The 23,885-nt window shown below is 45.1% G+C and overlaps 6 protein-coding genes across 48 annotated transcripts in view; 2 read left to right on the forward strand and 4 right to left on the reverse strand.

The window, feature by feature from the left end:
* Window positions 1-8,909, reverse strand: part of LOC128252802 (calcium-activated potassium channel slowpoke) — a 47,800-nt gene extending 38,891 nt beyond the window's left edge. For 23 of the 39 annotated variants that reach the window (XM_052980861.1, XM_052980859.1, XM_052980862.1 and 20 more), the window contains exons 1-4: window positions 8,839-8,860; window positions 6,653-7,071; window positions 6,396-6,553; window positions 839-1,177 (exon numbers count right to left, since the gene is read on the reverse strand). In XM_052980861.1, the coding sequence (XP_052836821.1) occupies window positions 839-1,177; window positions 6,396-6,458 (402 nt within the window). In that variant the 5' untranslated portion in view covers window positions 6,459-6,553; window positions 6,653-7,071; window positions 8,839-8,860. The other 16 variants (XM_052980857.1, XM_052980856.1, XM_052980870.1 and 13 more) reach the window with 4 other exon arrangements.
* A 992-nt stretch (window positions 8,910-9,901) lies between these two features.
* LOC128252812 (protoporphyrinogen oxidase) lies at window positions 9,902-11,647 on the forward strand. Its single transcript, XM_052980904.1, has one exon. The coding sequence runs from the start codon at window positions 10,108-10,110 to the stop codon at window positions 11,533-11,535; it is 1,428 nt and encodes a 475-aa protein (XP_052836864.1). The 5' UTR covers window positions 9,902-10,107; the 3' UTR covers window positions 11,536-11,647.
* On the reverse strand, window positions 11,567-12,224 carry LOC128252818 (bolA-like protein DDB_G0274169). The gene is made up of 2 exons (XM_052980912.1): window positions 11,880-12,224; window positions 11,567-11,825 (listed from the first exon to the last, which is right to left on the reverse strand). The coding sequence occupies exons 1-2, from the start codon at window positions 12,171-12,173 to the stop codon at window positions 11,667-11,669; spliced, it is 453 nt and encodes a 150-aa protein (XP_052836872.1). The 5' UTR covers window positions 12,174-12,224; the 3' UTR covers window positions 11,567-11,666.
* Window positions 12,225-13,059: 835 nt separating this feature from the next.
* On the reverse strand, window positions 13,060-17,628 carry LOC128261999 (CLK4-associating serine/arginine rich protein). Of its 4 annotated transcripts, XM_052995996.1 has the most exons (6): window positions 17,268-17,627; window positions 15,333-17,177; window positions 15,129-15,222; window positions 14,080-14,167; window positions 13,883-13,988; window positions 13,060-13,823 (listed from the first exon to the last, which is right to left on the reverse strand). In XM_052995996.1, exons 1-6 carry the CDS (start codon window positions 17,462-17,464, stop codon window positions 13,217-13,219), a joined length of 2,937 nt encoding a protein of 978 aa, XP_052851956.1. In that variant the 5' UTR covers window positions 17,465-17,627; the 3' UTR covers window positions 13,060-13,216. The 4 variants fall into 4 exon arrangements, with proteins under 4 accessions (XP_052851956.1, XP_052851984.1, XP_052851975.1 ...); XM_052996024.1 differs by lacking the exon at window positions 13,060-13,823 and having other exon boundaries at window positions 15,170-15,222; window positions 17,268-17,628; XM_052996015.1 differs by lacking the exon at window positions 13,060-13,823 and having other exon boundaries at window positions 15,158-15,222; window positions 17,268-17,628.
* Window positions 17,629-17,942: 314 nt separating this feature from the next.
* Window positions 17,943-19,551, forward strand: LOC128253888 (uncharacterized). The gene has a single exon (XM_052982595.1). It carries the CDS (start codon window positions 18,289-18,291, stop codon window positions 19,519-19,521), a length of 1,233 nt encoding a protein of 410 aa, XP_052838555.1. The 5' UTR covers window positions 17,943-18,288; the 3' UTR covers window positions 19,522-19,551.
* Window positions 19,552-19,992: 441 nt separating this feature from the next.
* Window positions 19,993-23,877, reverse strand: LOC128252195 (set1/Ash2 histone methyltransferase complex subunit ASH2). 2 transcript variants are annotated; one of them, XM_052979723.1, is made up of 7 exons: window positions 23,655-23,877; window positions 23,410-23,594; window positions 23,004-23,348; window positions 21,229-21,609; window positions 20,879-21,159; window positions 20,286-20,543; window positions 19,993-20,226 (listed from the first exon to the last, which is right to left on the reverse strand). In XM_052979723.1, exons 1-7 carry the CDS (start codon window positions 23,753-23,755, stop codon window positions 20,122-20,124), a joined length of 1,656 nt encoding a protein of 551 aa, XP_052835683.1. In that variant the 5' UTR covers window positions 23,756-23,877; the 3' UTR covers window positions 19,993-20,121. The 2 variants fall into 2 exon arrangements, with proteins under 2 accessions (XP_052835683.1, XP_052835684.1); XM_052979724.1 differs by lacking the exons at window positions 23,004-23,348; window positions 23,410-23,594; window positions 23,655-23,877 and adding an exon at window positions 22,038-22,547 and having other exon boundaries at window positions 19,996-20,226.
* Window positions 23,878-23,885: the final 8 nt, after the last annotated feature.

Raw genomic sequence — 23,885 nt, forward strand, 5'->3', positions numbered from 1 at the left:
ATGGCACTTTTGCCAGCTGCAGCCATGGACAAGGACACGTCATCTCTTAATAATTTAGTGGGTTTAGCAGGCTAAGAGCTACCACTTGAAGAAATTACTATTCATTTGGGATCGATTGAACTCACTATAGATAATGTGCTACAGATATATGGATTAATAAAAATCTATATAGCATATTAAAGACTAAATTTGCAAGGCCATTTCTCCTAAATTTTAAACACCTAAGCTAAAAAACAATTTTTTTGAAATGAAATCCTTTTGTTTGTTTAAAAACATAATTCTATGGTCAATTTTCAATAAGTTGCATTATAAGTAAAGTCCGTAAAATAATAAAAATTTTAATATAATAATATTAAAAAATATATCATAAAAATGGTCACTTTTGTGGATTGGTGGTGGAGCTTAAATTTAAATAATTTTAAGTAATTTTTTTTTAGGAGAAGAATATTGCTTCGTAACGATTGAATCATACTTTTTAGACAGTTTAGATCTTTCTTTCTTTACAATACTTATTGTGTTGTTTCATACTTTTCGTTAAAGCTTGAATTACTTCTTTTTTTTCTAGCAATAAATTAGAGAATACATCACTTTTTCTATGATTTCTTTTCTGGTTGCTATTGACCTATACTTTTATTTTATGTACCATACTTGCCATAAAAGCTTGAATTATATAGTTTATTTCTAGCCATAAATTATAGAATACATAGCTTATTCCACAGTGAATAAAATATACCATATGCATGGCCAAAGAAACCGAGTTTTAGACCCAAACAAAAGGCATTCATAAATGATGAATGGGAGGGAAATGGGAATAGGGAAATGGACAAGGAGTACTCACCAAAATTCGACCAGTTGTTGTTTGACCCGAGATAAGCTCTCCAGCCCAGTCTTTCGCTTCTGTCATAAAGGTGCCCTCGAACTCCTGTTTGTTGCGGGAGGCCTTCTGCTCCTTCTGCTTGGGGTCGTTGGGCCCCAGGTCCGGCTCCTTGCGGCAGCAGATGAAGGCGAAGGCTCGCCATAGCAGCACCACGAGCAGGCCAGCAAGGAATGTAAAGATGCTGGACAGCAGAAAGCACCAGTACTTGCGCACCTTGAGACAATCATCGGCGTCGAATGGTGAATCTGTTGGGTCGTCGGCCAATGATTCGACAGTGCTTTGATCACACCCCGACATCCCCTGCAATCAAAATGGGCAATGGGGAAACGATTAGCTCCGCTGCTCACTGGCAATTAGCTAACTAATTTTAGCATAAATCAATACGATAACTGGCGGAAACATTGTTTACGTCATACACTTGACATTTAGAATCAACGAAATGGTTTCTATATGAAAGCACTCGTCCTATATTGTATATAGATATAGATATAGTTATAGCATATATTTCTCAACTTGGCGACGCTGGCAAATGTAAACAAAGTGTGCCTCTGGCCAAGGGTGCGCGAAATGAGTTCATAAATAAATGTCTCTAGTTTGTTTAGCCGAAAAAAGTTTTTATTTGTACACACCAAAAAAACCAGAAAGCGAAATTTGCTATAAATTTACATTATTGTGTATTAAAATATGCAATTCTGGAACCTATGCAAAAACCCAAAACGTTTGCTCATTGTGTTTAATTTTGTATAAAAGTAAGGTAGAAATTGTGTCACATTTATTTTATAGCAAACTTAACAAAAAAATATTTCAGGTTCATTACTTTGCCGTTCTTTAATGTTTATCATTTTTAAGTTTAAATACAAATGTGTCTTTAGGTAATTTTTGTAATATTTAAGAAAGAAAGATAGATATTTAAATTTAACATTTTTAATAATTATATTTAGGTAACTATAAATTTAATAATTTATAAATTGTGTTGCAAAACTTGTCTCTGCACACAAGTATATAGTATTTTTGTTAGCAATCTTCCTTACATTTGTCAATGTAGTGCTGAAATTGGTGCCGATCAAACCGCTTGCCATTTTGGCTGTTTACATTGCGACACTGGCACAAAAACGCTGTCGAATTAATATTTTCAGGTGGCGTTCAAGTGCATACGAGTACCAGAGAGAAAAGAAAACCGAAATCTAAGAGTTGAACGCCAAAAGCCTCACAATGCGAAACGGAACGAAAACTTGGCCCGCCTTTTATTATAAATAGCATCAAACAAATCTGTTATTTTTAAAGTGATCTCCGGCGAGACACGCGGCGACAAAAGTGCTCATAACACTGGGCAAAGGCCGTCGAAAGATCGGTGTTCTATAGCCGATCTATCTATCCACTTTTCGGGCCGCAGCTTGCATTCACTGGGGATTTGTACTCTCGGCCAGAGGCCAACGCACTCACTCGCGGTGAATCACTGCACAAACGCATGCGAGTTTGCCATTTGTACGCAGTATAGGGATATATGTAAGGAGCGCGTATATATTTAATTATATATGGTGGATGTCACACACGACGCGGCACGCGATTCGAATCGAGCTGAAGCTAGTGTACTGTAGAATGAAAAGGAGGCACCGAGCGAACCGCACAACTGGCGTCCACCAACTGAACGAGCCGCTTTTCAAGTAGCATTTTCCCCACCAACGATTGCGATTGCCAAGAGCCAAGAGCCCGCTTCTACAGCCATCTATCTATATCTCCTGGGGGGCCCGAACTCTCTCCGTCTAGCTCACCCACTCTCCGGCCGACTCTGGCCATCTCTCTCACTCTCCGGCGGACTGCGGCTATCCGGCCATTCGGTTGACCGCGAAAAGTGTCAGGACGGGCGACAAACTTGAATTTAATTAAAAGGCAACGCAAAGACAAGGAGAATTCAATTGGGTATTGGAATAATGAGGATATACCCTAACAGGAGGGTAACTATAAATGTTGTGCGCTTCATGCTGAAATGTTTTTAAGGACTTGAGCGGGTAAACAATTTAATGACACAGAGCAGTGATCAGAAGAAAAAAACACAAATGTATCGCTACCGTTTTTTGAGTATTACTCATAATATCGTTTTTATCATTATAGGCAAATGTAATCCATTCATTTATTTATATGTTCCTGTTTAAAATATAAGGATATTATTCTATACATAAGTCGATTTGTAACTTTTGCTCTTTACTAGTTCAATATTGAATGTAAAAGTCATTCGGTAAATGTAATTAAATAATTTTTGTGTAGATTTATAAACATAAAAATTAAATGATTTAATCTCAAATTCAATTTTTTTAACTGTTTGCTAGTTTTCCATAAAGTGTAAAAGAAGTTAGACTAGATTGTTTAAGTGAACCTATTGTTAAAACAATTTCAACTCATTTTGTTTTAGTTTAAAACGTACGTAGTTTATTATAAAAATTTTGTATTTGGTAATATAATTATTTGGTTGAATCAAAAGGTTTTTTATTAAAGTAATATTGTTTTTTACGTGTTATTTAAGCACTTTTTTAAATTTGTATAATAAACAGTTTTTAGACCTAACAATTTTAGGGCAAGCATTCCCTAAGAAATTTTGGTATTACTCTTGGAAAGGGCAGAACGCTTTGCAAGTGTGTGTGTTGCCAACAATGAAATATTGTTACAGCAAGAAAAAAACAACAGCAGGCCGAGTATAAATAAATAAATTATGAGTTCGTTTCTATTCGTTTTTGTTTTGTCTCTTGTTTTGTGCTTTGCGCCTATACACACACTTTTTGCATTCCTTTTTCAGTGACCCCACGATTCCCCGGGCCAGACTCGGCCCCAAAAGGTGGGCGGTATATATGGTGGTTGGGTGGCCTAGTGGTTAAGTTGAGGGGGCGGTAGGTTAACCCGAACGTTAACTGCTACCGCTATTGCTACATTGCTACAGTTAACTCGGGCCAGTCACGCCATGCCGCCAGTTAGCTGTCGTTTCATAATTTACGCGCTTTGTTTGCTATTTCCTGCGGGGGCAGCCGTGGTAACAAGTTGGCCCAGTTTGTTGGCACATGCCACTACTTCCACTGGCCATAATTGCTCATCGTCCCTTAGCCCTCGCATCCCTGCATTCGCATTCGCATTTGCCCATCTTCATCATCATCAGCTCATCATAAGCCAACGGCGTGCATTTTATTTATAGTTTTTATTTAAGTATGTTTATTCCCTGCTTTTTTGCGGCGATGCTTGGGCGGTTGGATTCTCCGCTTCATTGCATTTACGCAATTATAAATAGAGAAGAAGAGCAAAATTGTTATTCAATTAAATTTATGTTGACTATTTTATTTCACCTTGAATTTAAGCAGTGTCACGACGTATACGTAATATTTTTAGGATCAAAATGGAAATTTAAAGGGTAATAAATCCATTTAAGCATTTTTGCCCTTTTCTTAAAGTTATCAAGTGAGAAACAAAGGGTCTTTGGAGGTTATCGCCAAAAGCCACCAGACCTTGCCATTTGACCACTTTGGAATGCTTGAGGATTGAATAAATATTGGTGTTTGTTAAGGCAATTAAGTTTATACAACTGGGGCGTTTGTTATAGAAAAACAAGCGATGTAAAGTTTCCTTTGAATAAACACATGGGCACGTTTTCTGAAAATTACACTGTGCTTGCCTTTCTTATGTTTTTGGATTAACTTCCGAGCGCTTTCATCGATCCAAGCGAAAATGCAGTGGCTGGCGTTTAATGAATTACTTATAACTTGAGACTTGAAACACTGGTCGTGCGGGGAATACTTCCTGCCTTAACTGGCCCAGAGATACTAGAAAACATTCAGGAGCAGCAGCGGGCAGCTTATGAATGCGGGTGGCAAACAGATAGCAAACGATATAAATTATGCCACTAGGCCGATTCCGCTGTCATTCCCTGGCCACAAAACCAATCGAACGGATAAAGTCACACGGTTGATAATAATTTACATTGCGAACTATCGATTTTGGCTGCGTGGGCGAGCCCCTGACTGCGAATACATGGTATCTTGACGCATGTCCGTCAAAGCGAAACGCTCAAAAGGCAGGCCGCAAAGACGGCTGAGACTGAAACTGAAACAACTGAGACAACTGACGAAGCTGACAAATACCCTTCGACTTTCTGAGCAATTTATGGCCAGCACTTGGCCCGCTGATTGGGGCCGTTGATTGCCGGCCACTGCTCACTTTTCTTTCTTTGGAAACTGAACAGTGGCCAAGGCCAAAGGGGCTTAGACTGCACTTGGTCGGTGAGTGTTCTCCATTCGGTGTGTTCTGTGTTCAGTGTCCAGCTTTCTGTGTGTGCCACTTTCTTAAAGGTCACGCGAGCCATTTCGAATGGGTGGCCAAAGTGATGGAAATCCCATTTATTAAATGAAGCGGAACGAATGGAGAGTGAAGGAATACGAAATCATATAATTTAGATTAGATTACACTCATACAAAAAGTTACTTTAACGCACTTGATCTAAAACAGTGATACTTTTATCACTACTTTTGTCTAAAGGAAATTTTATGTTTCATGTCAACTAATTCTGTACGCAAGTTGAACTGTTGTACAATCAAAAAAGATGTATTCATATAATTAAGATTAAATTACACTTCTTTAAAAAGTTAATTTTTAATGGAAAAATTTGTCTGTCATTTATTGTTTTAAAAATCTTTCAGTACAACTGAGATAAAAATCCCAGCTATTAATTTGCCAAAAAAATAATTTATTAATATATGTGAACTGTTGGTGTAAGCAAGTAGCAAAGCGTTTGTACCAAATGTACAGTAACACTTAAACTATAATTATATACATTACATGAATGCATTAATAATAATATTTACATTAATAAATAATACATTTTATTGAAAAAAGTATTTTTTAAAAATTCGAATACTTCAAATACATATGGGAAACATTTTTTGAAGTAGTTTTTTCGTTCGGGATCAAGGCTTGCAAAATATTGCGTTTGTAAACAACGCGTCAATCCAGTGTCATTAAAAATGTATTTCAAATGTAGTAAAAATTGATGAGGTCAGGGCACTAAAGCTATTGCAAAATATGCTATAATTGCAATTGATAGGAACAATCACTAAACAGTGATGAAAACTATCAATGGAAATATTTAATGAAGGCTTTACTGATAGACGAACAGATGATTAAGTTGCCATTTTAAACAATTTATTTGTATTTAATTACGTTACAGAATTTTAGACGTGACACGTTTTCTTTTAAGATTAACAATTGGTAAAGGTTTTTTACAAATTAATTATTTGCGTTGGTAAACAACAGGTCATATTGATATGAACAGGGCACAAAGATCATTGCAAAATATACTACAAATGCAAACTATCATTGGAAATATCAAATGAAGCCTTGACTAATAGACAAGCTGGAGATAAAGTAGTCCCAGTGCTCTTGGTAGAACCGCAAACGTGATCTGATAGACGATGATCTTTCACAAGCGTGACGGATTTGCGTACATTTGCGGGTTCACGAACGACATTGAGGGCTTTTTTACCTTTGGGGTGAGTGGCGGGTAGAACGGTGGCAGTTCGTGACAATTTGGACACCAGCTGGCCATGTTTGATGGATCGTTCCGGATGAAGTGGTGGTCACAGTGGGTTTCGACGTGGTTCTTCTCGCTTTCCCCTCGCTATCCGCTTTCATATTCGCTTTCTTTTCAGGGAGAGTGTTTGGTGTGGTGGTGGTGTAATCGAATTGGAATCGTGTTGGATGGGTCATGGTGCTCATAGAATGGGGGTAAATAGCACTCACCTAGTACTGGCTAAACCACCGAGGCAGGGCTCCAGGGCTGCCAACATTCACACGCTCAAATCGCACATCAATGTGTAGACGATTTGTGGTCGCTGCAGCTCGACAATTTTACACGGGGAAATTCTGTGGCTTTTCCTCTTTTGCTGGCTGATGGGATTCCCTGGCCTGGCTATTTCATAATTGCATTCATTGTGTTTAGAACGGCGTTGTTATCGGCTCCATTGACCTTATCAGTTTCATTGTGCGTTTGTTTGTTTGTTTCTTTGTAATTTTGATCGATAGTTCTGAAAGCTTTGAATTTGAATTGGTATTGGAATTGAAATTTGGTTAAATTAGAAACTGCGCTTAGTCACACTGCTCATGTTTCCTTTCAACAATTTTTCTTTGTTTGCCTTCGAAATTTTTCCTTGTGTTTTAAGCTGCAAGAGATTTATGAAGTCGAGCGATGTATTAAATAATATTTAAATTGGCATGGCAGCGACGACGACAACCGGGGTAATTAATTATGTTTTTTAGTAAAGCTGTCAGCATTATTTGCGTTTTAATTATTTTACGACCGCCGACATTTGTCCAAGTTATTAGTTATATATCTGTTTTAGTTTTTTTTTTTTGCCTACTGCGGGTTTTCTTTTACAATTAATTAGAACTATAAAAAAAAACCTCTTTTCTTGCCGGAAAAACAAGACTGTCAAGTAAATAAATAAATAAAGATGCGAAGCAAACTTCAAAGCAAAATCAGCAGCAGCTCTCGGCTCTCTCTTGTAATTCTCTGTGAGAATTCTCTGAGAAATTCTCTTAATTTCCAGATTTTCTGATGGTGGATTGGCGATTGCGCTGAAGAGCAATTCCGAAAATTCTCGTTTGCGAAAGCTTTTTGTTTGTCTGTGAGTACTGTCCCATGAATTTTGGTTAAGCATACGCAATGTGGTACTGAATTCAGGTTTGATTTTAAGTAAATTAATTATTTTTAAAAAGGATTTCCATTATACTTTGAATTTAATATGTAAAAATGAAAATGCTGAACGTTGGTTGAAGAATGTTTGACTAGCCAGGTTAGCGAGGCTTTGCTGTCCTTTCGCCAGCGGCATGTCGTTGAAACGGAAACACACTGCCCTAGTTTTTAGTTTTCCTTCGTGTCACACACACAGCCGCACACACACACGCTTAACACGCTCGCAGGACACACACTTTCGTGCGCTTAACAAGCTGCCTCTAATGCGCCTGCAAACAATGGAAACAGGACAAATGCCGAGTCAAATGAAAGTTGCATTTTCATAATAAATAAGCTGGCGACACAATTTCCCAAGGCACGTTAACTGGGGGAAGGGGAAATGTAAACAGAGCTTAGTCCTTCGTCCTGGCCGCGCATTGAACTCGCCTGTATTTCGAATTCGGGGGCTCCGATTGTGTAGTGTGTAGGTATCTGTATCTGTGTTGTATCTGTATCTGCGTATCCTGGCATTCGGCCACTGACTGACTGACACACATATACCAAGGCACACCAGGCACATACCCCCGACACACGAAGGACAACGAGTGTAGGAAGCAACAAAAATAACATTGACGATGACAGCAGCAAAGGCAGCAAAAACACACGAACGATACAAGTGTATCTCCGGCTGGAACGTCGACTTTATCATCGGTTCGGGTGTTCCTTTCGTTTTGGGCTGTGTGTGTGGTGTGCTCGTTTTGTGCGAAGTAAAAACTGTGCCGTATGCGCATGTGTGTGTGTGTGTGTGTGTGTGCATGTGCGTGTGTGTTGACTTCAACGAATGTATCCTTTTTAAATGAAAACCTGCAGCAGGCCCAAAAAGAAAAAACTTCAACTTTTCACTAGCCCACTTTTGGGCTGCCCAATATATGCACACTTTTTGCAATCACAATTTTCACAGCACACACGCTCACTAATAAATTGAATTTCCTGTGTATGTCTGTGTTTTCTGGCACATTTTCACGTTTACTTTTTGCTTGGTTTTCAACGGATACCGAATTTTGCACAATTGCCGTTCCGTTAATTGCCTGAATTGGCCTGCATGTTTTCCTCAATTTTCCCCGTAATTGGCATACGCAGTTTGAAAATTTTTCACTTTTCCCCGAGCTTGGGTGTGTGTATGGGTAATAGGTCCGTGTATAATGTACATATATGCGAAAGGCACTTTTCCACACACAGCCACCCACTAACACACCCAGAAAACCAGTCGCGACGCGCTCCGGCCAGAAAACCAACCTTTCTCGTCAGCAGCGTATACAATTCTGAGCGCTTTGGACTCCGACAACTTGGCACTCAGTGGCCCAAAGTGGTCCCGCACGGCTTAAGCTCGATTTTGTCGAGCTTTTCGGAGTCCTGCGGTTGGTTGTTGGTGCGGGATGGATTCCGCCGTTCGATTCATCAAAACTGGCGCCAAAACCCATTCACTATGAATGACCGAGTGCGGTGATGGTGCGATTGAGAGTGTGTCAGTGGCAGTTTCATTCGATGCGATGCACACGTGGCGTATGTGGAATTTCTAAGGAAATCCGCTGCATACTTCGGGATAAGTGCATTTTTGTTTAGTCAATGCGATTAAACAGGACATAATTTAACCTATTGTTAGTTCTATATTTAATAAGACTTGCATTAAGTTGATTTGTTTTTAATTGAAATTTATATATTTTTGTTCAGTTCTATAAGGCATGTGATTATATTTATATTCAGATTAATATTGGATTTAAGGTTTTAAGAGCCCGATGCAGACAATTTTTGTATCAATAAAATCTTATAAACCAAAAACGGATGTGCCGAGTTATTTGTTTAATAAAAATAAGGATTTGACGTGGTTCCATACAAACAGCAGTCGCTTGATTTTAAAAAGTTCAAAAAATGTTTTTTAAATCGTAAAAAACAACTATAACACCTGTCTAACCTATTTCCCATGCAAACTTTTGATTGAAATTATAATACCCCCTGCAACGGTATAAAAACCAAACCGGTTGCAATTTGAATGATAAACCAATTTCTTTAACATTTTTTGGTGCATTTACAAAATTTTTAAATATGTAATTTTACTCTATATATATATATTCTGAAATTCGATTAATAATTTATACTATATAATGTTAAATTCGAATTCTACCCCAAATAATGTCTTAATGTTAATGTGTATCGTAAAAACTTTATATATTCCGCTTACCATTTACATCTGCTTAAGTCTTTCGTTTTGGAATTTCATTGTTTTCTGCGCCATCATCATGAAATTGTAAATTCAAATCTTGTTCAGCGCCACGAACATCGATTGCAACCCCAGCCGATTTGGAAGTGGAACGTATCGATAGCCTTATCTAGAGCACCGATAGTTATGTCACCTGGGTTTATTTGGGTTTGACCGATCCGAACCGGCTTTTATTTCCCCGTCTCCAAAGGCAAGACTACTGTGAATCCTCTGCAGGATTCGGGACACAGACGGAACGGAAGCACCATGACAACGGCCGTGCTGGGAGGCGGGCTGAGCGGCCTGTCCGCCGGATACTACTTGTTGCGACGGTTCGGCAAGCCGCTGACCATCTACGAGGCCTCGCCCCGAGTGGGCGGATGGGTGCGGACGGAAAACCGCAAGGACCGCAACTTCATATTCGAGAGCGGGCCCCGAACCATACGCCCCGTTGGCCTGCCAGGAGCCAATACGCTGGAACTGGTGGAGGAGCTGCAGCTGGAGGTGACTCCCATACGGCGCAGTCATGTGGCGGCTCGCAACAGGATGCTCTTTGCCAAGGGGCAGCTGTGCATGCTGCCCAACAGCCCGAAAGGACTCTTCGGCGTCCTGCCGCCTTTCACCAAGCCGCTGTACAAGGCCATACTGCGCGATCTGGTCACCTCGAGCAAAAAGGCCAAGCTGGAGGACGAGAGCATCTACAGCTTCGCGGAGCGGCGGTTTGGAAAGGAGATAGCCGACTACGCCATCAGTCCCATGATCTGCGGCATTTGCGCCGGAGATGCGCGAGAGATCAGCGTGCGCTTTCTGATGGAGGGACTCTTCGAGAAGGAGCAAAAGTACGGTGGCGTACTCAAGGGTTCACTTATGGCCCGCTTTAAGGACAAGCAGGTGGACTCCAAGAAGGAGGGCCTCTTCGCTCAGGAACAGCCCAAGCTGTATGCCCGGGCGCTGGAGGAGAAGTGGGCCATGTACGGGCTGCAGGGCGGACTGGAGATCCTGCCCAAGGCCATGCGAAAGTACCTGGGCGAGCGGGATGTCAGTGTGCAGCTGAGCAGCGAGTGCCGAAACCTGACATTCAGCCCCTCCGGCGTCCGGATGACCCTCAGAGAGGCAGATGTCCCGGTGGAGCATGTGATCAGCTCGCTGCCTGCCCACAAGCTAGCGCCGCTGGTGAAGCAGCAGCATCCCTCGCTGAGCGCCCAACTGCTGGACATCCCCTACGTGGATGTGCTGGTGGTTAACATGCAGTTCCCTGGCAAACTGCTCAAGCAGCAAGGCTTCGGATTGCTGGTGCCGCCCGTGGAGAAGCTGCCCATTCTGGGCGTGATCTTCGACAGCTGCTGCTTCGAGATGGGCGAGAACACCGTGCTGACCGTGATGATGGGCGGCCATTGGTTTGACCAGTGGTTCGGCGATCGCCCCAGTCCCAAGCAGATCCTCGACCTGGCAACCAGCCAAGTGCAGCGCATCCTGCAGATCCGCGAGGAGCCCAAGTTCAGTCGGGTGCACACGCTGCACAAGTGCATTCCCCAATACACGGTGGGCCACAAGCGACGTGTGGAGGGCATTCGGAACTATATCAAGACGTACAAGCTGCCGCTGTCGCTGTGCGGAGCCGCCTACGATGGCGTGGGCATCAACGATGTCATCCTGTCGGCCCGGCGCCAGGTGGAGGCCATGCCGTCGTCCTAAACCAACCATTCCCAAGAGCATACCCTCCATCCTCCATTCTCCATTGGTATTTCTGTGTTGTATTTGCTTAAGCTGGTTTTGAGTAGTAAAGTAGTAGGTCCTTTGTACATAATGAATGGGCTTTTCCGAGTTTACTTGCCGTGGCCTCCCAGGCACGGCGGACTCTTCTCCGGCTCCTGTTCCGGTTCCCACTGCTTCGGAGTCTTGGCCTCGATGGACAGGGCGTGCATGAACTCGAATCCGGCTGCTTTGAGGGCATTCTTCACCGTATCATTGACCAGTCGGTGGCGCTGTCCCGGAATAAATCAATTACTAACAAACAACTAACTGGGTTGAAGCCTCACCTTGATGAGTGTCAGGTCGTTGAACTTCTCCGAGACGACAAACACCCGGAAGTGGGACTCGGACCGCTTGGGCACATTGTGCTGGGGCGATTCGTTGATGACCTCCAGGAACACCGGCTTCAGCTCCGTGGTGAGTGCCTTTCGCATGGCGAACTCGATGGGCGGATACTGGCCCGCCTGCTGCGACATGGTGGCGCTGGAGAGGATCTGTGCCAAGCTGCTGGCCGAGGGCGTCACTTGATTCAGGTTTCGCGAGGAAATTCCAGCGAATCGGCGAAAGGCGAGATTTAACATGATTCCAGTATGCTTCTGGCACAGCTGTTCACGATTACATAAACAACTGCCGACCAGGGTTGTCTAGTTGGGCGGGGTAATCGACTTATCGATAGCGACAACTTTTTAAATGATAATTTAATTTTAACGGATACACCTTTGATAGGCATTCAGGGCAATCAATTAATTTGAAAAGACATATTTTCAAATCAAATCAATCTACAAAATATTTAATTAATTAAGTTTATTATACCAAATCGGTACGCAACCAAGTATCTACGTAAATTCAAAACACAAACACTGATTTTTTGAAATTTAAACCACAAACACTTAGAGGCATAACCTTTAATTTTTATTTAAAGAAAATCGATTTAAAATTACAAACCAACACAGAAACTGAGATTTTTAAAAATGTAAGCCACAAAGTTTGTAAGAAAAGTTATGGCCTTAGAAGTGCTGGGTTTAGGCCACTTTTCTAAAAAGCCAGATTTTTAGAACTTAAAACCACAAACATTTAAGAGTACATATGTCTTTTTAAAATTGTTTAACTGCAAGAAAATGTCTTTATGTCCTTAGATGTGCTGGTTTTAAGTAACTTTTCTGCAAAGCCATTTTTGGAAAGAAAATCATACCAAAAAATTAACTAAAAATCACAAACCCTAGTTTGCTAGTTTTAGGTAACTTTTCTGCAAAAACATTTAAATGTTTTTTTAACTCAACTCAAAAATAAAATTGTATTAAAGCATTAAGGGAGCAAAGAAAATAATGTATTTGTTATAACTAATTAAGTACGGGAGTAAAAATGCAAACGCTTGACAAAAGACTATCTGATAATAAACTGATTTACAATATAAGTAAAATTGAAATGTACAAAAAAATATGATCTCTCTGCAAAAACTCTTAACCGTTATAGCTAAAATTATTTTATTGGGGCCAAAATCAACAGTTAACGCAGTACACGCTCCAGAAATGATTCCTAAATCTATAAACAATCGAGCGAATATCAAGTGTATAATAAGTGAAAAGCAAAATAATGAGGCTCCTTCACAGCGCTATCATCGGGTTCAATAGTCAACCAGTTTCTTGAGCTTTGGCGGTGCGGATATGACGACGCGTCCTCTGTTTGAAGAGCCACTGCCACCGAAATCCGCATCTCGATCGCGGTCACGTCCGCGCATCCTTTCGTGCTGCTGCTGCTGTTGTTGCTGCTGATGATGATGCTGTTGCCTGTACCGCTCCCGCTCGCGGTTCCGCTCCATGCTGCGGTCCCGCTGTCTCCGCCGCCGGGACTGACTCCTTCGGCTGCGGGAACGTCGCCGATCTCGACTGCCACTCCGTCGTCGACTGTGGGAGCGTCGTTTCCGCTCCACGCGACTGCCACGACTGCCGCGACTGCCGCTCCTGGAGCGTGAACGCAGCTGCCGCCGGTTGTGCTGCTTGGGACTGGGCGTTCTCGTGCGACGCCTCCTCTCCGTTCGACTGCTGCTCCTCCGGCTGCTGTGCGGCTGTGTCTCCGTCGGCGGAGTCCGCCTGCGACTGTGCGATCTGCTGCGGGTGCGGCGGGAGGATGTCTTCGCCAGCAGCTGGCCCTCCGAGGCCACCGATTCCGCCTCGCTGCCCGAAAGCTTGCCGCTCGAAGGGGTCCCATACTTGTGGCGCAGCTCACGCCGCCTGTGAATATGTAGATGTGAGAGGACGCCCAGAAGAGCCAACCACATCAAGATACTCACCTCCTGCGCAGCTTCAGCGCCAGTTCGCGCATCTCATCCTCACGTTCCTGCTGCTGCAGACGCTCCCTTTCCGTCTTCTCGATCTCAGCCCTTTTATCGGCTTTATCTGCAAAACAAAAATCCGCTTTTAGTTTTCCACTCCCGGGGATTGTAGAAGGCGCTTGGTGAACATCACACTACACTCCACGTTGGCTTACATTGCCGGTTCAGTAGGTTTTGCATCTTTCGCTTAAGCCGCTCGCGCAGATTGGGTCTTCCGCCGCCAGAACTCGGATGTCCAGAGCCCTGTAAAACCAGATATTTATTTAGCAAGTCTCGTGGTGTTGCAATTGAGGCTTCAGGGAGCAGGGGCTGGCTGTCGAAAATGTGTTGGGCAGTGGGAATCTCAGTCGGTTGTCAGTTTGTCCATCATCTGTTATCAGTCGAGGACTTCTACGCACTAACAGTAGGACAGCTAGCTACGGGAACCGAAGCTCTGAATACCTATGCAGATTGATCGTTTTTAGGATGCTAAAAAAAATATGATGATCACAAAAAACTGTACAACGTTTGTGTGAAAGAGGAATAGACTGTCTTTTACAATGCTATCTTATCATACCTCTGTCTAAAAGCAAAGGGTTATAATTAGGGTACTATTTAGCATATATGGTGTTAAATTTGCAATTATGCCTAAAGATCACATGTACAAAAGTTCGCACAAAAATGGTATAGGATCTATATGATAGCTAAAAATGATTAAGAGTTTAATATAGAACTGCAAATATTATACTTAAACTGATCAAGTGATGGTACGCCTCATAAAACAGGAATAAGGACTTATTGAAATGATATAAGCTACAACAAAAATGGCTGCAGATATTCAGTGCCATGGGAACCGTGCTACTTTCTGAACTTTCCTGCATAGCAACAGATTAACGGAAATACAGACAAACAGGACGTCTTTATAAACATAATGGGGTGGCAAATGCATCCTTGATTGCATTGCAATCTCCTGCTCATAATTGCAACGACTACTGCTGCATTGGCTTATTAAGGGGGACACAAGACAATGCATCAAACAGGGGGACAGGCAGGGAAGGGATGGTCACTGGTCGGGGTTGGAACGAGGACGAGAACACGGTGCTGCCTGTTTGGGTCCGAATGTTGCTCATTGGTTTTGGATGGCGGATTGCGGGAGGCTGAGACGTGAATTTTGTGGTATACTCCAGTTGGGTGGGGCATGTGTCACTTGGCTTTGCTTACTGACTTTGGTTTCGGTAGCAGAACTATATTTGCCTGTTTGATTACCCGTGCTGCTCGATGACGACATGGTCGGCTGGAGGGCATGGGAGCGCTCTGACCTGCAAAAGAGAGATCCCAGAATCAGTTATGGCTTACACATGTTTTGGGAACTATAAACTACTCTTTGGCTGTTCTACTTTACCACTCTCTGCAGCACACACAAACTTACGCAGTGTCCACTTCCATATCATCGGAGTCCTCTGCTCGCTTTCCCAACAACTGTTGCTGATGTGGCTGCTCCTCGTTGTCGCTGGCCGCCTCGCTGTTCTCCGCTCCCGACGAGGATGAGGAGGAGGTGTCGTTGGCCCTTTTCCGGCCGTAGTAGCGCTTCAGTGGCGGCGGTGGTGGCTCCACCACCTGCGGTTGCACTAGAACAGTAGCGGCAGCTGTCCCGGATTGGTTTAGATTAAGCACTCGTGCCGGCAGGGGATAGCTGATCATGGGTGGCATTGGTTTTGGCTGCTGCTGGAGCAGCTTCACCGCTGTTAGGGTGGATGTCGTCGTAGTCGTGGTGGTGCTCAGGCAATAGCCACCAACTGTCGCCACTGGAGGCGCTGGTGGTGTGGCCTTCTTTTTGGCGCGACTCCTGCGACTGGAGTGGGAACGCTCCCGTGAGCGACTCCTTCGCCTGTAGGAGCTGGCACTGGAGCTGCGCGAGGAGTAGGAGTAGCGCTTCCTGGACCGCTTGTAGCTGGGACTGCGCGACTTGTAGCTCCGTTTCCAGGAACCAGATCGCGATCGGCTGCGTGACCTAGTCCTTGTTCTTGACCTTGATCTAGACCTGGAGCGAGATCTCGACCGGGAGTAGTACCTCCGTCGACGACGTGAGCGCGTCCTGCTTCTCCTGTGATAGCTGCGACTGCGACGACTCCGTCTGCGATTGCCACTGCGACTCCTTGAGGCGGAGCCACTCCTTGAACGAGAGCGGGAGTCCGAGCGGGAACGGCGTCTGCTGCTGCGCCGCTTGGCCGACTCGTTCATCACCTTCAGCTTGTCCAGGTTGTCTTTGACCTTCTGGGCATAGGACACGGAGGAAGCTGCTGCTGCCGCTGCAATGGCTGCTCCGCTGCTGGCATTGATGCAGGACTCACCCAGCGTGAGGCCCGGCTTGGTCAGGCTGATGGTGATCTTGGAGTGCGGCTGCATCTCGTCCTCGCCGCCGAATGAGGTAATGTAGGTGATCTTCTCCGGTCCGGCCTCCGCCGGCGATGGCGATCGCGAGTCGCTGTCCTCCTCCTTCTCCTTGTCGCCGCCACCCTTGCCGCCGCCGCTTTTTTTGTCCTTGTCCTCTTTGGCCGCATAGCTGGGCGGACTGAATGGTCTGTTTGCGATCCTCCGCTCCTTCTGGGCTCGCCGCTCTCGCCTTGACTTGCGCCCACTTAGCAGCATCTTCTCTTGCTCCTCTTCGCGGGCAATGCGCAAGGCATCCGCCTCGTCCGCATCCTTGGTCAGGTGCGAGAAGAAGTCGTTGCTCTTCATGCCGTAGTTGCGACCGCAGGCGTTAAGCTCATGGGCCTGGGCGGTGTCCAGTTTGCCAATGTCAATGGAGACGTCCATGTCGATGTCTGAGTCGGATTCATCGCTGCCCTCCGCCTTGTCGCCCTTTGGGGGAGCTCCAGCTGCTCCAGCTCCAGTCGAACTGGCGGCCCCAAAGGGCTGCGGGCCAATGGTGGCCACATCGCCACCCGCATCGTCGTATGAGTAGCCGATGGTAGCTCCACCCGACTTTTGTTTCTTCTTGGCCAGATTCCGCTCCGCCTCCAACTGGGCATTGGCCCCAAACTGCTCCTCCAGGTAGAGCTGGTGCAGGAACTTGTCCTCGCTCACATTAAGAAAGTCGTTTTGGGCCAGGATGCGATAGCGTTCGTAGTTCAGCTGGCGCTCCTCGGTGGTCAGCTCGGAATCCCCGTCGGCTCCTTCTCCGCTTGCCTTGTTTACAGGCGGTATGTGGTCCAAATGGGCACGCACATCGAAGCGATCGATGAGGTTATCCTGCTGGCCCTGCCAAGGCACACTGCAAGAAAGGACAAGCACTTAGTAAGGAGGACTTAGTCAGGGCACAGGGCAAAAGAAGGGCTTCAAGCTCCAACTGAATATCACTTGCATGATGGCGGCTCCATCGCCGGCAGCGGCCACCGCAGGGTCCAGGTAGATCTTGCTCCGCCGGCCATGCAGCTGCAGGAACTGGGTGGGATCCGCCTGGATCTTGTCGTAGAAATACTGCCGCCGCTCCGCCCTTTTTCGGTAGTCGACGATCAGGCCGCGGATCTTACGCTCCTGCTTTCTCGCCTCGTGCCACATCCCTATGGCCCTCTTGGTGTCCTGGTCGTGTGCTTCTTGCTCCTGCGCTCGCCAGCTGGCAAATGAGTGGGTTTCAGCCGAAAAAGAACATCACAACGCCCGGCAAATATTTTTTATTTCCTTGGTGTCTGCTAGAGGTGGACAATCATCGATGCCAACCACGACGTCATCGATGTTTTCAAAATATCGGACCTATCGATGTTTTTAATGAATACCCTTTTTATTTTTAGGCGCAGTCAGTGCTGTCGAATTTTAAAGAAGAATAATGTTCTAAGTAATCTGGATGGATCAGATATCTCATTTTAGATCTATTTTAATTATTTAAATAACGTTTTTATTCTAATTTCACATTTTGTTTATTTTTCGCGCTTAAAATGTGGCTTAAATTTTTTAAAATTTTTACCAAACTTAAAGTGTAAACGTTATTCATTTTTCAATATAGTACAATTACCTCTTAATAATTTCAGTTTACAACCCTGAAAGAATAAGTTGCATGTTTAATTATTCAAACGATAGCTCGTTATTTTTGCTTTGTGCTGGCAACGCCGTGGATCCTGCGCCTGCGCTGTTTCGTCGGTGGTGGAAACAACAAAAGGACAATAAATAACAAGCCAAACTGGAATGGGCCACAACACAACAATTGTCTCGCGCCGCCTTTAGCGGCATCGATTTTGAAGGGGAACACATATCCACAGACACAGTCACACCGGAATCGGAAGGACACCCACGGGGATTTGCGCGATTGCAAGGACCAAGGAGCAATCGAAGGGGAAAGCGAAGGAAGAACGAGTCCAGCTCGTTTGCCGATCCAGTTTTGACCTCAGATGTCCTCAGACAGACGCTACTACTTCGGAGCGGATCTGGAGGACAATGAGGGTGCCATCTGCAAGGATAACGCCACCAACAACAACACCAATAACACGGAGGCGGAAGCGGACAAAGACGACCATGACGCCGACGACTCGGAGTTTCTGCAGGATGTGCCCTATTCGTCGAGCAGCATTGATCGCAGCTCGGTGGGCTCCATTCCCTGGGCGGACGATGCCATCAAGAAGAACCTGCTGGACTGGGAGCGGGTGGAGCGGCTGATGAGCGGCGAGGATCCCCTGCTCCCCCAGGATGAGGAGCTCCAGGAGCCGGAATTGCGCAACGAGATTGCCGACTGGCAGAGGAAGTTCCCTTGTTTGCTGGGCCGCAGGACTCGGCACCACAACAGCTTCGATAGCCAGACGCGGGAGGAAATCGACTCCATTTCCAATCTCAGCCTAAACTCCCTGGAGGATGAGGACGATGAGGAGGCGGAGGATGGTTTCCTCACACCCAAGGCCGAGGAACCGCGCTCCTACCTGCGTCCCAGCCAGAAGAAGCTGGTGGATCTGCTGGACAGGGATCTAAGGGTCACCTCCGTCTCGGTGAAGCTGCTCAAGCGCCAGCGAAGCCACCACCAGCCGCCCATCCTGCCCATCTCCTCGGCCACCAACCACCAGCATGCCACCAACCACTCGGCCCGCCTGCGCATGCCGCCCATCCTGAATGTGCTGGACACCAACCGGCGCTTCCGGGGACTGCTCAACAACCGCAGCTTCGTCCAGCTCACCCAGGTGCAGCAGAAGGAGCAACTGCATCAGGCCAAGTCCGCAGTGCTGCCGCACCAGGGCCACCATCGCTCCTCCGCCTGGCACATGCCCATGGCCGCCAACCGCTTCTTCAGCAACAGGAACGCGGTGGTGCTGCCCTCGCTAAATCTGGGCAGGCACAGCAGGGATCTGCTGGCAACCGCCAACAACACCGCCACGGCCACCTCCAGCCAGAGCAACTCGAGCGGCGGCGGCGGGCACAACAGCAACAGTAGTTCCTCCAACCGCTCCACCATGCACAGGCACATGCACATGCACATGCATCCGTTTGGGGCCACCAGCGTCGTGTCCAGCAACACGCACACACCATCCACGGGGCGGTCCATCTCGGCGGCAGTGCACCATCCGCGCTCCGAGTTCGCCCCCAGCAGCGCGTTCTACATACCCTACAGTGCCTCGAAATTCAAAGCCTTCAAGTAACCTCAAAACAATAAAACCGAACTCAAAAGAGCAATACCCTTGCATTTTTTGGGAGGTTTTTGAAAAGGATAATACATTTCACATATCTTAAAGTGTTCAGGTATCTTAAAACTCACATAGAATAAAGGATTTACGTTTAATTCTAATTTCAAAATCTTTAAAAATGCAACTTACGTAAATAAAATAGGTACTTTTAACTGATTTGGAGGGTGTTCGAAAAAGTTGTTGAATTCTAGAAAGCATAAATGGTTTTAAGTGTTCAAGTTTTAAAAAAAAAACGTATATAAAATTTTGAAAAATTAAACTTATATTTGAAATAATAATAACTGCAATTGAAATTGACAAATATAACACTCTAGTTTTAAATCATTTAAAACGCAATTCCTGTAGAAAGAAAAAATACTTGTTTAAAAATGTATGTTGCTGTGTTTCCGATTTATAAACTGGATATGGATAGTTTTTAAAAGTTTTATTTATATTTTGCTGACCAATGGAAAAATGCATACAAAAATAGCACACTTTATTTATAGTTTTATCGATTTAAAATGGATATTCCCCCTTGTTGATCCCAAACATGTTCCCTATACACGACTCATCCCTTTAAATACCCATATTATCCAGGCGTAGGCGTCCGTCGTGTTCGGTGAGGTAGAGGGTGTCTGCCAGGCATTGCTCTGTAATCAACTCCTCCACGCGATCGTGCATCTGGAAAGGATTGTTCAATTAATCAAGTAATTAGCTAAGAACAATCAGATATGTCCTACCCCCTTGGCTTTGCGATCGGTCAGCACCTCGGGATACTTGAAGGCGGGTCCAAAGTTCACGCTTACGGTGGCGCTCTTGTGGATCGAAATGGCCGGAAAGTAGCTTCCGGCGTAGATGTCCTCGAAGGCCACGCCCTGCGACTGGCCGTTCCTGAAGAACTCGATGCGACTGCCCTGCAGAATGTGCAGATTCTTCAGCGTTTCGGTGATCTTGTCCTTGTCCTCGTAGTACAGATGCGACTTAAACTTCACCAGCGGCTGTTGGGGAACAAATAGATGGCAACAGGATTGCTAATTAGGGAGGGTTGCAGTACAAAAGAAATGTAAAGGGGTATCATGGGCTAATGGGCTAATTATCTAGATCGACCTTCATCTTTTTTACAATAGCAAAACAAAGACTTCTTTGGGAAAAGCATTAAAAACCGGAAAAAGTGAATGTCCTTGCATAGTTTAATTTTTAAATCTTTTACTACGAAAACTTATTTTTTTTATAACTTCAGTTCCTTTGGGATTTGCCACCTCAACTATTTTACCCTATTTAGTTTGCATTAATGAATGAACTCTACCACATAATGAAAGTGTAGATTACTTACCCGATCCTTGAATGTGTTGGGAAGATAGTCGAGCGCCGTCTCCTCGGGCAGTTCGATGAGGAATCCCAGGGTGTCGCCCTCCACATAGGCCTCACTGTAGTGCTTGCCATGGCTCTCAGTGAACTTGGTACCTTTGCGGGATCGCCAGGAGTAGCCAAACTTGTCGTAGCCCAGTGGGGCCTGAAGGTTGCCATACTCTCGGCCCCAACCAAGTCGCGTGGCAGCTCCCTCGGGCATTTCCTCGATGGTGATCTCAAAGTACCAGCAACCCCGATTCACAGCTGGAGGCAGAAAGTACAAGATTAACAGTGTGTTCCTTACTTTCTAGCAATAGTAAAGTAACGCCTTACAGTGAGTGGCACGGACCATGCAGTAGCCCCGTTCTCCAGTGACCGCCAGCCGATCCTCGCTGATCTTCAGCTGCGGCGCCCGATCGTGCAGTGCGAGAAGCACGGAATGGGGCACCAGGGTGCGGTACAGCCAGCCCGGAATGGGTTTCCCCGCCCAGTCGGAGCTCTCGTCGAATTCCTGGCGAAAGGGGGCATGTGGATCCGGTTCGGCGAGTATGTAACGATAGCCATCCTTGTTAAAGGGGTGCTCCAGGGGATAGCCGTGTGGAGGCAGCTTGACATTCGCCGTAACATCGGAGCTGGGGCGACCCTTCTTGCCCGTGGGCCCTGAGTCCGTGCCGGGGAATTTTCTCTTCTGTCGATTATTCTTTGACAGGGCAGCTGCAAAAAATAGGGCAAATTAGTTATAATGCTAGCAAAAATTTGTTCGGTAAATATATTGTCTATCCATAAAGATATTTTACGAAAAAAAAAACTAATGGTTATATGTGTTTTTAAATGACGTTTTTGCCAAGTGAGTTTTTGAAGATATTTCACTGCTTGAAGTTTCCTAGAGAATTCTTTGAATAGTATCTTAAGGGGCGTATCCTTGGGTAGTAAAATGTTTGGTCTAAAAACTTGGTTTATATTGACATTACAATAACGAATACATAATCACTTATCCCACTGAATCCCCGCCTGTATCTTTTCTAGGAAACTTATAAAAGCTACTTCAAAGATACTTCTGAAAGTCAGTTCCAGTTGTTTCCCACAGGCGTTACTTCCATGAAATAGGCTTTGCTAGTTAAATTCCAGGTTCCCGGCCTTACACTCCTCATCCGGAAACGATGACGCCATGGCTGGAACTCCTTATAGGACCAGGAGCAGGTCACAAGAGATTAGGAGGAGCAGGGGTCTTCCAATTGCGTAGTGCTTAAAATCAAATCAAAATCAATTCCCCTTAAACAGCACCACACACACTCGCAAAAGTGTTCCAAGCGTAACTATTTGTTTGTGGTGAATGTTTGTAATGAATGAGCCAAGTTGAGCGCTTCTGCCAGCCCCACCCCACTCCGCCCCCCGCCGCGCCCACAATCTGACTACGTGGGGCTGCTCTCTTCTCTCTCCTCTCCTCTCTCTTTGCGCCTATGTGTGCGTGTGCAAATCAGAATCTACGATCCGATTTGCGATTTCCAGCCATTGTTGTTGTTGCCTTGTGAAAGAACGTGCTAAAGGGAGCAGCGGAGAAGAGAGTGCTTGTTTTGTTTGCGGAGAGTGTGCGATGCGGACGAGGCGATAAATAGGGGGCAGTAGAGGAGCCCACAATGGGGGACACGCGAACCACTGTGCAAAAATCAGCTGGCCGGCCAGTGTTGCCGATTTGGTCTCAAAATGCTAATCCCTTTTTGATTTTTTGTATGTTTCATTTGTAGCTATACTGAATGACAGTAACGGTTAAGTTAATAGCCCAAGGTTATTAATCACACTACCAAATCAACAGTTTTAATAAAAATTTATAAGTTTTTAAAATTTATAAAAAATTTCAACGACTCAAATCAAACAAAAATCTACTATAATAATTATATATTTTTGATATTTATATTTATAAATATAAATTACTCAATGGCTTAAGTTTTTGTTAGCAGTTAGGAAACTAACAAGACATTTCTATGTTTATGCATTTAATTGTATAATAATGTTTTGCAAAACACAAACAATAATAATAGCTCTAACCAAATCTTAACTCTAAAACCTCTTACAAGTAAACTTTGTATTTAATCCCATTCTGAACTCACCTTGAGTGTATCCATCGTCGGTGAGTCGCAGGGCGCCACTTTTGCTGAGGCCCTCGTAGTTGGGCTTGATGATGCGCAGATCCTGGTGGAACAACCCGTACATAGACCCGTGCTCCGAGTGCTCCTCGTATGTGAACAGCGTCTGGACGTCCTTGACCAGCGATCGCTGGACGGTGCTGTACCAAGACTGGGTGAGCCTGCGCGGCATGGTGGTCATGGCTTCCCAGTATTGCTCGATGTACGGGATGATCTCCTTGTCCTTGCTGAACTGGATTTGACGACGTCCCTCGCGGAAAGCCGTCTGCTGCATGTTGGCAATGGCACAGTGGCACATCTGGGAAATGGCTGTGTGCGGGATGGTGCTTGTCATTACCATCCCTAACGATATAGAGACATATTAACTTACTGGCCTGACTTTTGCGGAAGCTCTCCAATCCGCTGGCCGAGCAGCTCTTGCAAACGAACACATAGTTGGTGATGAAGGGCAGCAATTTGCCCTTTCCCAGTTGGTAGGACACGCAGGATTCGTGCACCCAGCGGGCACAGGTGGCACAGAGCAACTCCACAATGTTAAGATTGCGCTCCTTGCCGCTGCAAAAACATCCTCCATCAAAGCCTGCTTTGCCACCAAAACAAGAGCAAACCCCTTACCAGTAACAAAGGCCGGCGGCCGTTTTCTCCTCGTCCGCGTTGAAATTCACCTCGGAGCTGGACTCCGTGGGCGAGCTGGTGTCCATCTGGATGTCCTCCATGGCAGTGGTTCACTTTTTCAGTCAGCAATTGGCATGTAAACAAAAAACAATTTCAATTGCGAGAATAGCCGGCCAGTGTGACCGTTTCGGGAAACACATGTATGCCAGCTAGGACGGAGCGATAGCCCGA

The sequence above is a fragment of the Drosophila gunungcola genome, chromosome 3R (genome assembly GCF_025200985.1).
Source record: "Drosophila gunungcola strain Sukarami chromosome 3R, Dgunungcola_SK_2, whole genome shotgun sequence".
NCBI lineage: Eukaryota > Metazoa > Arthropoda > Insecta > Diptera > Drosophilidae > Drosophila > Drosophila gunungcola.